The sequence below is a fragment of the Mustela nivalis genome (genome assembly GCF_964662115.1).
Source record: "Mustela nivalis genome assembly, chromosome: 2".
In the NCBI taxonomy this organism is placed as follows: Eukaryota; Metazoa; Chordata; class Mammalia; order Carnivora; family Mustelidae; genus Mustela; species Mustela nivalis.
In genome coordinates, this window is record NC_139021.1 from 160,854,055 (window position 1) to 160,868,692 (window position 14,638).

Below are 14,638 nucleotides of genomic sequence, written 5' to 3' on the forward strand. Positions count from 1 at the left end.
GCTGTGGGTGAGTCAAATATCATCATTGTCTGATCACTGGCTACTCACCCAATACACAAGAGGAAGCAATATGTTTATAAAACCAGAAATATCTCCTGCTCTGGCTCTCCTACAAGTCGTGTGTGTGTGTGTGTGTGTGTGTGTGTGTGTGTGTGTGTGTGTAAAATTCTTAGGCAGAAGTTACCTGCTCCCTAAGTTCTTCTGCAAGGCATATACACTCCCTGGAAGTAAATACTAGCACTATAAGCATTTAAGAGAAGGCAGGGTGTTTCTACTTCCAAACCCTAGCCCTTAACTTCTCAAACTAGTTCCTAATATGCCCCTTCCTTTTTGGAGGCCCAAGGATTCAGGTTACTTGCTGGATTCACATCCTACTGTTTCACATGATTCCTTGACAAAAGCTTCTCTCATAGGGACCCAGGTTCCACAGATTCCACCCCACACACTGGTTCTAAAAAAGCATACAACGTCTTTCCATTTTAATGGATTTTTAGAGCTAGGTACTCCAGTCTCTCCTATCTCTGAAATGCGAACAGAATGAGGCCTGCACTCATGAAGCCATCTCTTTGAATTCCCTTTATGGGTAGGCCACAATCCTCTTGTGCTATCACTTTTCTTTTTTTTAAGTTCTGGAGATAGAATTTATCACTCATTCCTCCAAGCACAGCCTCCCAATCAAGGTGCTATATAATAAATAACACTACTGAATATTCACTATACACTTAGCACTGTTCTTTAAATGCTTTAAATATACTGCATTTAATCTTTACAACAACAGATAAAGTAGGCACTATTACCATGACTTTACAATGAGGATTTCACTTTGCCCAAAGTAAAACAGCCACAAATCTTTCTCTCTGGTAGCACTTTTCCCTATCAGAATACCCCATTAGTGCAAAAAATCAGGTGTTGACCTACAAAATATTTAAAATCCAGATTCAGTTAAAATTCTGTGGAAATTCCAAACTGATATCCATAATATCAACTTTCCCACTTTATCCAGGAAAAGTCAGTCAACTCAGGGCACTGTCTGACAAGCACCATTTCTATTTTCTAATTACTAGGACAGAACCAGCCTGATTCAGTAGGTACGTGAGCCACTATGGGGCAGCATCCTCATCTTACATGTCCTCTGAAAAGGGCTCAACTCAAAGGGGGTGTTTAGCCTATAGTTGAAAGTGGAAGTAATTCAGGGGCTTTCCCAAGACTAAGCTGTAAACGGACAAAACCAGGAATTTGCCAATCCTTACTCTAGGGTATCAGCCATCGTCTTCATCTACTAGAGATGAAGTAGCTTCACAGAAGAGAATTCAAGCCAGTCCCAACAGAATCTACTGAGTCTGCCTACTTGCACTAACTAATAATACAGCTGAAGAGGTTTAAATAAACATGACTACCTCAGCTTCCCTTTCAAATTATTTTATACAAGATGGAATGCACTTGCACCTTCATAAGGAGGAACCAACTCCAAACTGACAGGATTTCAGGCAACTTTGATTGAAAATCACATTTTTCTGACATCTCCCAAAATGAGAATTCATTGTAAGATCCTCTTCTCAATGAGCAGAAGCCTCCTTTAAATTAATACTGTCTATCTCCTGTTCAAGCCCTGAACTTCCTCAAGCAGCAAAATGTCACTCATAGCTTCTTCATTTCCTTTCCTGTTGAACCATACAAGCCTCATGAATACCACCTAAGTATAAAATGAAATTTCTAAGACAGACTCCCATAATCTTCTTAAAGAAAGCCCAAAAGGTAACTGCAACCTTACAAACTAACATTTATCAAACTTTATAATAGCACAGCCACAGTACAAGGTAAAAAGGGGCCCCAAAATTACTAAGTTATGGTCCCTGCCTTGAGAAGCTCATTGTTCAGAAGTACATATTCTGATTCTTCCTTAAAAACAAACAAAACAAACATTATTTTTCCCAGGATTTTTCATATTTGCCTTCACTTAGAGCTATTCCCATGAAATTAAGCTCACCAGGCCTCCTGACTTCCAGCTGCCTAGTAGTATCTCCGTGTGCACACCTCACAAGCAACTTGATCTCAGCATAGCAGACTATCTCCCTTATACCTATTTCCATAGTCTCTCAAGCCCTTAAAAATCTGCTCTAATTTTTTTTTTCTAAGATTTATTTATTTGACAGGGAGAGATTGCAGAGAGGGAGGCAGAGAGAGAGGCGGAAGCAGGCTGAGCAGAGAGCCTGATGCGGGGCTTGATCCGAGGACCCTGATATCATTACCTGAGCCGAAGGTAGAGGCTTAACCCACTGAGCCACCGAGACACCCCTGCTCTAATTTTTCTTTATATATATATATATATATATTTTTTTTTTTTTTAAGATTTTATTTATTTATTTGACAGAGAGAGAGAGATCACAAGTAGGCAGAGAGGTAAGCAAAGAGAGAGGGGGGAAGCAGGCTCCCTGCTGAGCAGAGAGCCCGATGTGGGGCTCAATCCCAGGACTCTGAGATCTTGACCTAAGGCAAAGGTAGAGGCTTAACCCACTGAGCCACCAAAGTGCCCCTGTTCTAATTTTTCTAATCCATATCCTGGTCAATGAAATTCCCATTCACCCAATCTCTCAAATTAGAAAACTTAGGGGTGCCTGGGTGGCTCAGTGGATTAATATAATCAGTGTGTCTTGTAGTCAGGTCATGATGACTGCTTCCCTCCCTCTCCCTCTGCCTGCCTCTCTGCCTACTTGTGATCTCTGTCTGTCAAATAAATAAATAAAATCTTTCAAAAAAAAAAATTAGAAACCTTAGCCTACTCTCTCTCCCTCATCACTAAGTCATTGTTGCATCCATCTCAGAAAGACTTCTAAAATCCATTCCCCTCCTCTTCATTCCCACTGCACTCTTAATTCAGACTCTCAGTCAACTGCAACAACTCTAATTATTCTCACTGCTTCATTTCTCATTACTTTAATCCACACTTCTGTCACTCCCTAACATAAAAAACTCCAATGGCTCCCTAACCTCTTTTCGGTTTTACCTCCTGGCAATATTCCCACCACACATCCTGTTTGGGACAAATTTTTGAGACTTAAACATCATGTTATTTTTTTCTCTTCACACTTTTACCATCCCTTTGTGCATGCTGTGCTCAACTGGAATGCCTTGTCTTATTTGTACAAGCTCCTACTCATCCTTCAAAACCCAACTCAAGTATCTCCTCCCTGCAAAAATATCTCTGACTCTCCCACATATGACAATATTCCCTTCACATTGTATAAACTCCTTTATAAGGATAGGTAACACACAGCACTACAATTTTCATATGAATACATTTCTCTGATGTCCTTGAGAAAAGATACTCATATTTCTAACTCCAGTGCCAGTTACATAGTACATATGCAATAAATGTGTGTTGAATAAACAGTGTACTTTCATATATCCTGGACCTGTTTGTGATTTGGGTATTTTCTCCAAATTTTATGGATTTTTGAACTTAACTCTATGTGCGATTCCAACTTTCATAAATGCTTTCAGTTTTCAAGGTTGTTTTTTTTTTAATCACACAAATGTTGAACAAATGAATGAATTACAATGCTTAAACATACAATGAAGAAGTCTTAAAGACTCACCTAATCACTAAGAATGGAAATTCCCCCTTTAGAATCGTAACAAGAAGGATCCACCTTCCTCTAAGACTGATTGATCTGCTATCCCAAAAGCTTCCACATAGGAAAACTGTGCAGACTGGTCCAGTCTAAGAAACACCCAATTAACTTGGGCTAAGGACAGGGACACAAACCATAGTTGCTCTGGTTTACAAAGTCACTGAGAGCTGACAATAGCAAAGAAACCGTTCTCACTAAGTTCAAAACTTCCACTACAAAGAACGAACTAGGGAGGGTATGATGATCCAGATAACATTTTCCCAGTCTGGTCCAAGTTCCTACTCCCCCAGTCTCCAAGAGGCAGCACTCCTCGGCCTCTGATAGCGCTCCTTCCCCAGGGAACCAGCTTGTTCTCTTATTTCTTCCCCACACCTGCCTGGGAACAGGTTTGTTTCCCAGGCTCGCTCCAAGTAACCCCGAGAAAACACAGCCGCTTCACTGATTCTGTGTATAGGGTGGGCTAAAGCCCAGCGGTCAGAGAATTAAAAGAGGGGCCGGCTGAGGGCCCTTCCAGGACCACTGAAGAAGACTTCAAAAGAACGGCCCAGCCTGCATCTAACCCTTCTCAGAGGTCCTGCCCAAAGCCCTCACCCCAGGGCCAGGCTAGACTGGGCAGGCCTCCCAGGAGCGGCGACAACCCGGGGGAGAGAAGCTCTGGAGACTGCTTGAGGCTTCGGGAGCAGCCCCATGCTGGGGTCAAAGGTCAGTATCTCGGCCGCCAGGATGCCCCGGCAGGGAGCAGGAAGGCCGCGACAGGCACCGGAAGGTCGGAAGGACCGGCCCCTGGAGGAGCAAAACGCTTCTTGCTCCGCTTCACCGCCCGGGCCCAGCCTCCCAGACGCACGCAGCCTCAGCCCGCCTCAGCAGATGTCCTCCTTCCCTCCCTCTCCCCCTTCCTCACCGCCCCTCCACCCCCGTCACCACCGTCGTCCCCTAGGCGAGCGTAGGCCCCGCCCCTAGAGCCGCCTCGGGGCCGAGGCCTAAACCGCAGGAGCTGCAGGGGTTAGCCAGGTTCCGAGACCCGCCCGGGCCGGCGCCGCTTACCGAGCCCTGGGCTCCTCCTCCACCACCCGCGCCGCTCCCGGGCCCGCTCGCTCCCGACGCCACCGACGCCGCAGCTCCTCGGGCTCACGGACGCGCTCCCTACCTCCGCCGACCCTTCCCCCGTCCCACGGTGCCCCGCCGGGTCCTAAAGCCCGCTGGGTGATAGGTACGTCCGCGCCGGTTTCCTGAAGCTGGCTTAGAACACGGTTCCCAGCAAGCATCACAAGGACTACAACTCCCGAAATGCACCGCGAGAAAGACCATTAGAAAAAGATGTATCTCTTGAGGGTCTCCTGAATGCAAATCGCAATAGCAGTTTTTTAAAATATAGGAGAATTATACATATACACCTTTTAAATCCAGCGGACTCTGAATTGGGCAATTCCACGTCTAGGAATAAAAATGTATATGTTCCATAGGGCACCTGGGTGGCTCCGAGAGTTAACCTTGACACTTGGTCTCACCTCAGGTCTGATCTCTGTGTCCTGAGTTCAGGCCCCGCATTGGGCTCCACGCTTGGTGGTGAGTCCACTTACCAAAAAAAAAAAAAAAAAAAAAAAAAAAGTGTATGTTCCAGGATGTTTACTGCAACTTTGTAAATGAAAAATAGGAAACAGGGGCACCGGGGTGGCTCAGTAGGTTAAAGGCTCTGCCTTCGGTTCCGGTCATGATCCCAGGGTCTTGGGATGGAGCCCCGCGTCGGGCTCTCTGCTCAGTGGGGAGCCTGTTTCCTCCTCTCTCTTTCTGCCTGCCTCTCTGCCTACTTGTGATCTGTCTGTCAAATAAATAAAAATAGGAAACAGATCCATTCAACAAATACCTACTGTGTGCCTACTATGTGTAAAGTACCATGTGTTAACTGGTCAGGTAACTTCCCCGTCTTAGTTTTCTCTATGCAAAATGGAAGATTAAAAAAGGGCTGGGCAGTGTGTGTGTGTGTGTGCGTGTTTGTGTGAGCGCGTGCAAGGTCCGCACACCTGCATGTGTATATGAATGAATAAAGTCATTCAATCCTTTTTTTTTTCCCCCTAAGATTTTATTTTTAAGTAATCTCTACACCAGAGACGCCTAGGTAGCTCAGTCGGGTAAGTGTCTGTCTTTGGCTTAGGTCAGGATCCCAGGGTCTTGGGATGGAGTCCCGCATCTGGCTCTTTGCTCAGGAGGGAGCCTGCTACTACTACCTCCTTGCTCAGGATGGAGCCTGCTACTACCTCTGCTTGTTGCTACCCCTGCTTGTTCCTTCACATTCTCTCTCTCTCTAACAAATAAATAAATAAAATCTTTAAAAAAAGTAATCATTACACCAAATGTGGGTCTTGAACCTACAACCTAGAGATCAAGAGTCACATGTTCCACCAACTGAGCCAGCCAAGCACCCCAAGTCATTCAATCCTTATGACTTCATGAAGTAAATATTTCACAGGTGAGAAAAAGGTGTAATTAGATAGCTTGCCTAATGCTCCAGAGTTAGTAAGAGGTGAAGGAGACTTTGAAGACAAATCTTCCCAGGAAAGTGATCTTAAAGACCTGGAAGCTCAGGTTCTATTTTGGGGGGAAAATTTTTTTTTCTTGTCTATTTACACAGTAATGTAAGATGAGATTAGTGGTAAAAAGGTATACCTTAATAGAATATTAGGGTGAGAAGGGGCAAAAGGAAAGTATCTTGAACTAACCCCCAATAGTTCCTGAACACCAGTTAGAAATCTATCCACCTGAATAAACCCCTTTTCATACCTGATTTCCTTTTTTCCCCCTAGATTCTTTTATTTATTTGTTTATTTATTTATTTATTTGAGAGAGAGAGAGGAGGAGGAGGGGCACAGGGAGAGGGAGAAGCAAACTCCCCGCTAAACAGGGAGCCTGACATGGGGCTCCATCCCAAGACCCTGAGATCATGACCTAAGCGAAAGGCAGATGTTTAACGGACTGAGCCACCCAGACACCCTCATACCTGATTTCCTTTTAACAAATGTTTGTTAAGCATCTACTGAATACCCAGTTCCACGAGTAGTAAAAACAATAATTATTAATATAATGCTGAGATTATGTTATAACAAAGTGATAGATACATTGATAGATATACAGTTAATTGTTTTAAATATCAGACAATGAGTTATCAAGGTCAGGCTTAGGAAGTCTTAAGCTGTAAATGCTCTGGAAGTTCAGAGAAAGGAAAATTCCATGTCAGTCTCCGGAGGCTTCCTGGGGGAAGGTGAAGTTGGAGTCACGTCTTAGAGGAGAGGGTATAAGGGTGAAGCAGCATAATACACTGTCCGTGCCTAGGTCCAGGAAGTTAATTAAATACAAATTCAGACAAGAGTTAAGTTTAGAAAGCCATACACTGAATAGGTAAGAGCACAACATCTGGAACACTGTGGAAGAAATCCTGACTGCCACCTACTTCCTATATGACTTTAGACAATTACCTGAGCTCTTTAAACCTCAATTTCAGGGTGCCTGCCTGGCTCAGCTGGAAGAGCATGTCACTCTGGATCTTGGGTCATGAGTTCAAGCCCCACATTGGGTGTAGAGATTACTAAAAATAAATAAACTTAAATAAATAAATAAACCTTAGTTTCCTACCTGAAAAATGGGGATAATAAAAGGCCTATGGCATATTGGTTAGGTTATCCAGCCTTGAACCCTTCCTCTCTTATTCTGGTGACCTCTTCCTTTGGGTAGTGTTGGTGAAAACTAGGCCCTGAGCAACCAAGATAAATGAGTTCATGTGACCTGGGCTTGGCCACTAGGTGCAGCCTCCAAGAGCTTTGACTCTTGGTCAAAAGATGCAAAGATCAGGGCTCCTGGGTGGCATGGTCAGTTGGGCATCCAACTCTTGGTTTTGGCACAGGTCATGATCCCATGGTCATAATTGCATGGTCATGGGACTGAGCCCAGAGTCGAGCCCCCCATCAACCTCCGAGATCATCATGGAGTATCCTTGGGATTCTCTTTCCCTCTCCCTCTGCTGTTCCTGCTCATTCATTCTCTCTCTCTCTCTCTCTCTCCCACCCCTCTCTGAAATGGATAAATAAATCCTAAAAAAAATGCAAAGATGAAAGGATAGTCAGAATTCATTCATAACACGTACATCCTGGCTTTATGATTCCTGCTGAAAAACAGTTGTACTTCCTGTTTCCTGTCTTCAAAGAGTGTCTTGCTTCCTGCTCATTTTCCAAAGTTGCCCCTTCTGTCTCTAACAGGTTCTGTGAGCCCCTTATATTCTAATAAATTTCACTTTTCCTTAAGATAGGCTATTTCTGTAACTATTCTATAACTCTTAGCCAAAAGGTTTCTAAGGGATATCACACACATAGACATGTGCTCACTCAGGCTTACTCATTCCTTCACCAAACATCTATTGAAGTCTTTCTTTGTGCCAAGCTCTAATTTGAAAGTGAGGATACAAAGATGAAAGAAACCCTATGACAACTAAGAACAGCTGGAGGAGGAGCAAATTTGGGCAGGAAGGTGATGGTTAGGGCATGTTGAGATTGAAATGTCTGTGAGACATTCAGCCATAAATACTTAGTAGACATGTAGGTACCCTTTTTTGGAGCTCAGCCGAGATATCTAGGTGGTAGATAAATATTTTTGAGCGATTGGCTTAGGGGTAATTGTTCAAATAAAGAGGGCGAAAGAAAGAAAGGGAGGAGGGAAGGATGGAAGGAAGGAAGGAAGGAAAGAAGGAGGGAGGGAAGGAAGGAAGGAAGGAAATAAATAGGGGTGCCTGGGTGGCTCAGTAGGTTTGAGATTCTCTCTCCCTCTCCCTCTGCCCCACCCTCGTGCTCTCTCTGTCTCTAAAATAAATAAATAAACCCTTTTTTAAAGAGAAAGAAAGAAAGAAAGAGGAAAGGGCCCATGATAGAATTTAAATACCAACATTTATTGATGAACCAAATACTATCTTAAAAAAAGAGGAAAACAATAGGAGAAAGATACTATGGAAATCACAGGAGGGACTTTCAAAAAGGAGGTCATCAAACTTCTCAAAGAGAAAAGGAAATAAAACTATACTTGAGGGGGGGGCCTGGGTGGCTCAGTGGGTTAAAGCCTCTGCCTTCAGCTCAGGTCATGATCTCAGGGTCCTGGGATAGAGCTCCACATAGGGCTCTCTGCTCAGCAGGGAGCCTGCTTCCTCCTCTCTGCCTACTTGCCATCTCTGTCAAATAAATAAATAAAATCTTAAAAAAAATAAAAAGTGACTTCCGAGACCAAACAGACTGGAGAATGTTTCTATGCTGAAAGCAAGAGGACAGAAGGAGGCTGATGAAATAGAAATGGATGAAAATTCTCACTGAAGTTGTTGGGGGAAGGAGAGAGAAGCAGGGTTCATCAAGAGGAATTGTGTTTGGAGGGAGAAGGAATACACTTGAGAGGGCAGTTGGGTCGGAAGGACTCCTGCATATCAACTTGGAGGTGTTGCTAGAGACTGTTTAGTGCCGCTAAACTGTGTTTTAATTTTGTTTTCTAGCAAATTCTTAGTTTTGGTGATGAATTGTTGTTATAGTAAAGAGGTATGGTGCAAGGACTCTGGACTCAGATTGCTTGTGATGGAAATCCCACCTCTCCCTCTACCCGCTGAAGAGCCCTTTGATTTTGGTCAATTCACTTAACCTCTCTGTGCTTCGTTTTCGTATCTGTGCCAGGGGCTTGTTAGCGGGGGTGGGGAGGTGGGGGGGGGGGGGTTCTGTAAGTATTAACTGTTACTATTATGTTCCATTAAATAGTCAACCCACTAGATAGTTCCGGGAGGTTGAAGTTTTCTGTTTTGTTCAGGCCTCCCTACACAGCCGGGAACTTAGCAGGTGCTTGAGAAAAATTTCATGACCAGCTGGGGTGAAAGAGAGAGGCTTGGAAAGAAGGAAAGCCTTGGGAGTGTGACACTTTCAGTTCAGGGATCAGCCTGAGAGATTCCTGAGTAAGACTGCGCTTACCCGGGCTTGGGGCGTTGGCCTACAACGCGACTCAAGGAGCGTGGGTAGTACTGGAAAGAAAGGAGGCGCTGAGACCCTTGGGTGCTCGGGAGGCTCCTCCCCCGCGAGGCTACCGTGGCCCCGCCCCTGGCGGGCGGGGTCGCGCCGGCGGGGCGTGAACCGGGTGAGACCGAGCCGACTACCCGGGCCTGGCGTCCGCCCACCTCATCGACGGGGGACGGAAGTCTCGGCCCGGCACTGTGTGCAGCCGGGAACCCACGACCGAGCGCCGAGCCTCGCCCCATAGGGCGGCCAGGCCCGGTCGTGCACCCTCTCGGGCGAACTATGAAGCGTATGGGGACTCTGCGGCTGCTTTCCGACCTCAGCCACTTTAGCGGCGCGGGCCGGCTCCGGGAGTTGCTGGCCGGGGACCCAGCCGTAAGAGTCCGCTGCAGCCCGGACGGCCGCCACCTGCTGCTCCTGCGACCCCCGGGGGCGCCGAGCCCGCAGCTGCTGGTCGCGTCGCGTGGCCCCGGCGCGGAGCTGGAGCGTGCCTGGCCGGCCGGCCACTCCTCACCGCTAGATGCCTTCTTCCTGCCGTGGCCGGCGCGACCGGCGCTGGTCCTGGTGTGGGAAAGTGGCCTAACCGAGGTGTGGGGCGCGGGAGTGGGGCCTGGCTGGCGGCTGCTGCGGAGCACCGAGCTGTGTCCGGGCGGTGGAGCCCGCGTGGTGGCCGTGGTGGCGTCCCGAGGCCGCCTGGTGTGGTGCGAGGAGCGGCAGGATGGCGCTGAGGGCTGGCAAGGGCCGCCTGCTGCTTTCAGCCACTGCGTGTGCTTCCGAACCCTGGAGCCCAGCGGGGAGGCCGGCACCAACCTGGGCCGCACACACATACTGCTGCACCACTGCCCCTCTTTCGGACTACTGGCCTCCCGCAAGGACCTCTTCCTGGTGCCCACTGCCACTACCTGGCCTGGCGTGAGTCACATTCTGCTCATCTGGAGCCCAGGCAAGGGTAAGGTGATGGTGGCTGCCCCATGTCTTGGCCTCTCCCACAGTCAGAGCCTGAATCCCGGACGAGGGGACACATGGGACTTCCGGACACTGCTCCGAGGCCTTCCTGGGCTGCTGTCCCCCATGAAGCCATTGACTGTACATACCTGGGCCCCAACTACCCAGGGACTGTTATTGCTTGACTTCAGGGGCACTGTGAGCCTGGTGCAATCCCATGGTGGTACGCGGGCCGTGGGCACACTGCAGGAGGCACCTGCAGGCCTGGCAGGGTCTGCAGCACTGGGAACATTTCATGGGACTCTGGCTTGTGTGCTGGGCTCCACGTTGGAACTGCTGGACATGTGCAGCGGGCAGCTGCTGGAGAGGAAGGTCCTAAGTACAGACCGAGTACATTTACTGGCACCCCCAGCCCCTGGCATGGAGGATGAGGAAGAGCTGGAGGCCCGAGGGGGTCTTCGTTTGCTTTCAGCCTTGGGTCTGTTTCGAGTAGGCTGGGAAGCCCCACAGGGCCTTGAGGTGCCTTCAGCTGAGGACCTGGTGTTCGAGGAGGCCTGCGAGTACTACCAGCGACGGAGCCTGCGGGGTACCCAGCTCACCCCAGAGGAACTGAGACACAACAGCACATTCCGGGCACCTCAGGCTCTGGCCTCCATTCTCCAAGGACATGTGTCCCCATCTACACTGTTGACCACACTGAGGGCTGAGCTTCGAGATTACCGGGCCTTAGATCAGCTCAAAGCCCACCTGGTGGCTGGGGATGATGAGGAAGCTGGCTGGACTGAGCTGGCAGAGCACGAAGTGGCACGCCTGCTGAGGACGGAACTGGTGGGAGACCAGCTGGCCCAGCTCAACACAGTTTTCCAAGCCCTTCCTACAGCAGCCTGGGGTGCCATCCTCAGGGCCCTGCAGCTCCAGCCAGACGGGAATGGCAGGCTGAGGTCCCATGCTCCCCCTGATGTGTGGAAGAAGGTACTAGGAGGTTCTTCAGCTGCAAAGGAACCCCCCAATGGGATACTGCCCGTCTTTGAACTTCTGTGCCAGTGCCTCTGCCGGCTGGAGCCGCGATGGCTGCCACCCTTTGTGGAACTGGCACAGCAGCAGGGTGGGCCAGGCTGGGGGGCGGGGGGCCCGGGGCTGCCCCTGTATCGTCGAGCCCTGGCAGTCCTAGGTGAGGAGGGGACCAGATCTGAGGCGCTGGAGCTGGAGCTGCTCTTGGGCAGTGGGCGGCCCAAAGCTGTGCTCCAAGCTGTGAGGCAGCTTGTCCAAAAGGAGCAATGGGAGCGGGCTCTAGAAGCAGGCCTGACCCTAGGCCCCTCCAGTCCCCTGCTTCGAAGTGAGATCTTCAAACTGCTGTTGGCCGAATTTGCCCGGCACCGTCGACTTGATGCTCACCTCCCTCTCCTTTGCCGCCTGTGCCCACCGGACTTGGCTCCAGCTGAGCTCCTGCTTCTACTACGGACACACCTCCCAGATGATTCGGACTCCCCTACCCCATTCCCTGAGCCAGGAACAGAGCCTCCTCTCACCGTGGGCTTGCTCAAAACCTTGCTGGAGCAGACTGGGGCTCAAGGACGGCCCTCAGGCCCAATTCTAAGCCTATATGAGGACATCCTATGGGACCCAGGCACTCCACCCCCAACCCCACCTCGGGGACCTATGACTACCCTCCAGGCATCAGACCACTCAGGCTTGGAGGCCTGGGCACCATCTGGACAGGGCCTCTGTGTGACTGACACAGGCTGAAATTCATTTCTAGGACACAGCATTCAGGGAAGGTGCCTAGGAGCTGGCCCAGAGCCAGGGTGGGTCCTACGCGTGCAATACTTTTCTCTCTTCTAGAGCAATCTTAAAATATATATATATATGAGAGATAAATGTATGATTTAATATATATATTTGGTCTGACCTCAGGTTATCGTGCTAGTGCAGAGCTCCTAAAACCCTTGGAATTTCCTGAGTGATAGGAGTGCCTTTTGTTATTCATAAGGAGCTGCTTTAGGTCACATCAGCATTTATGCTAATGAGGTAACTTAAGGTGGGGACACCCACCCTAAGGGTGGGACACATCACCTGAAAGACCGAGGGAGGAGAGGGTTGGAACTTTCAGCCCTATCCCCAGCATCCTGGGAGGCCAGTGGGGCTAGAGTTTGAGCTCTATAGAAATTCCTGAATAAGGAAATTCTGTGAGAGCTCATGGAGGTGCTGGGAGGGTGAAACCCCCCAGAGAAGGTAGGGGAGCTGCACACACGCCCCTCCCCCCAACCTGTGCCTTGCCCTCTGGATCACTTCCATCATGCTATTCCTGAGTTGTAGCCTTTGTAATAAACTTATAAATGTCATTAAAGTATCTCCCCAAATTCTGTGAGCCATTCTAGCAAATCGTCAAACCAGGTTGTAGCATGGGAATGCCCAGTTTCTAGCCAGTGGGTCAGAAGTACAGTGACTTGCAACTCAAGCATTGGAAGTGGGGTCAGTCTTGTGGGACTGAGACCTTAACCTTTGGGTCCTGCTCTAACCCCGGGTAGTTCATGTAAGAATTGAATTGACATGTGAGACCCCCATCCAAGTACTAACCAGGACTGACCCTGCTCAGGGTAGCTCTGTTGGTTGAGGGACTGCCTTCAGCTCAGGTCATATGACAATCCTAGAGTCCTGGAATAGAGTCCAACATTCCTGCTCCCTGCTCAGCAAGGGGTCTGCTGCTCCCTCTGACCTTCCCCCATCTCATGCTTGCTCTCATTCTCTCTCTCAAATAAGTAAAATCTTGAAAAAAAGAAGAAAAGGACACCCAGTTGGTATCTTTAGAGAATTAGTTGTCAGTGTTGGAAAGCACTCCAGAAATACACATACAAGCTGTGTGGTTTTGAACAGCTGAGGGTCTCAGGGTTGTGGGTAATGGAGGGAGTAGCTGAATCTGAATTTGTTGGCTGAAGTGACCACTTCTATTAATAAAATAATTAACATTTATGAGTATTTGATATATGCCAGACACTCTGCTGGTCTTTAAAAATTCCCACATTTGGGGTGCCTGGGTGGCTCAGTGGGTTAAGCCTCTGCCTTCAGCTCAGGTCATGATCCCAGGGTTCTGGGATGGAGCCCCACATCGGGCTCTCTGCTCAGCAGAGAGCCTGTTTCCCTTCCTCTCTCTCTGCCTGCCTCTCTGCCTACTTGTGATCTCTGTCTGTCAAATAAATAAATTAAATCTTAAAAAAAAATAAAAATAAAAAATAAATAAAAATTCCCACATTTAATGCTTCTGATAACCCCAGAGGAAAAGTGCTAATAGTATCCACCTTTTTACAAGTGAAGAAATAAAGGGTTAGAAAGATTACTTGACCAAGGCCAGGCAGCTAGAAAGTAGCAACTCAAAGATTTGAGCCACTTCACTGTACAGCCTAGTAGCTGCTACCTGCTTAGGCTTGAATGCACTCCTCTTTCCTGGTTTAATGCTAGCTGTGTCACGTGTTATGAGGACAGGGATCTGCAGAGCTGCACGCATTCTTCCCCCCAAGACTTCTGAAAGCGGGTAGGAATTGTGGTGGGCTCTGGGCCCATGCCTGTCCACCCTGGGATTCCTGAAGCAGCCCTGGTTGAGGGGAGGAGCTGCCACAGACAGAAGAGCTACATGCAGACCCCTTTGGTTTAGGAATGAGAGGCACTGAAGCGGGGTTGCTGGGAGGGCCCACATTTCTGCTGACTCGCTAAGAAATAAAAGTATTTCTAACACTGATGTCCATTACCTGGATTTAGTTGCAGGATTATCTCTAAAGAGGACTTCCCTGCCCACATCTGTTCAGGTGACCTCATAGCCTGGTTCTGGGCTTAGGGTAGGGCCTTCAGTGCTGCTAATCACCATCATCCTGGGCCCCCAGCCATTCCTTGTCCAAGGCTTGGGACCAACATAAGGACCACCATTCAGCTTTATCCTCGGCCAGGACCTACAGCTTAGAATTTGCTCAGCCTCGTCCTGGGCTTAAGGTGGCTCTTAGGTTCCTATGGGACTAGGGACAGGTTCCCAGTCTCTCTGGGAAAAGG

At 48.5% G+C, this 14,638-nt stretch overlaps 2 protein-coding genes across 4 annotated transcripts in view; one reads left to right on the top strand and one right to left on the bottom strand.

Annotated features, from left to right (window-relative positions):
* Positions 1-4,918, bottom strand: part of ARMH3 (armadillo like helical domain containing 3) — a 184,172-nt gene extending 179,254 nt beyond the window's left edge. The window contains exon 1 of one of the 3 annotated variants that reach the window (XM_082722373.1): positions 4,780-4,911. In XM_082722373.1, the coding sequence (XP_082578499.1) occupies positions 4,780-4,897 (118 nt within the window). In that variant the 5' untranslated portion in view covers positions 4,898-4,911. Of the gene's footprint in view, positions 1-4,676 lie in introns of all 3 variants that reach the window. The other 2 variants (XM_082722374.1, XM_082722375.1) reach the window with 2 other exon arrangements.
* A 4,829-nt stretch (positions 4,919-9,747) lies between these two features.
* HPS6 (HPS6 biogenesis of lysosomal organelles complex 2 subunit 3) lies at positions 9,748-13,589 on the top strand. Its single transcript, XM_082722372.1, has one exon. The coding sequence runs from the start codon at positions 9,938-9,940 to the stop codon at positions 12,344-12,346; it is 2,409 nt and encodes an 802-aa protein (XP_082578498.1). The 5' UTR covers positions 9,748-9,937; the 3' UTR covers positions 12,347-13,589.
* Positions 13,590-14,638: the final 1,049 nt, after the last annotated feature.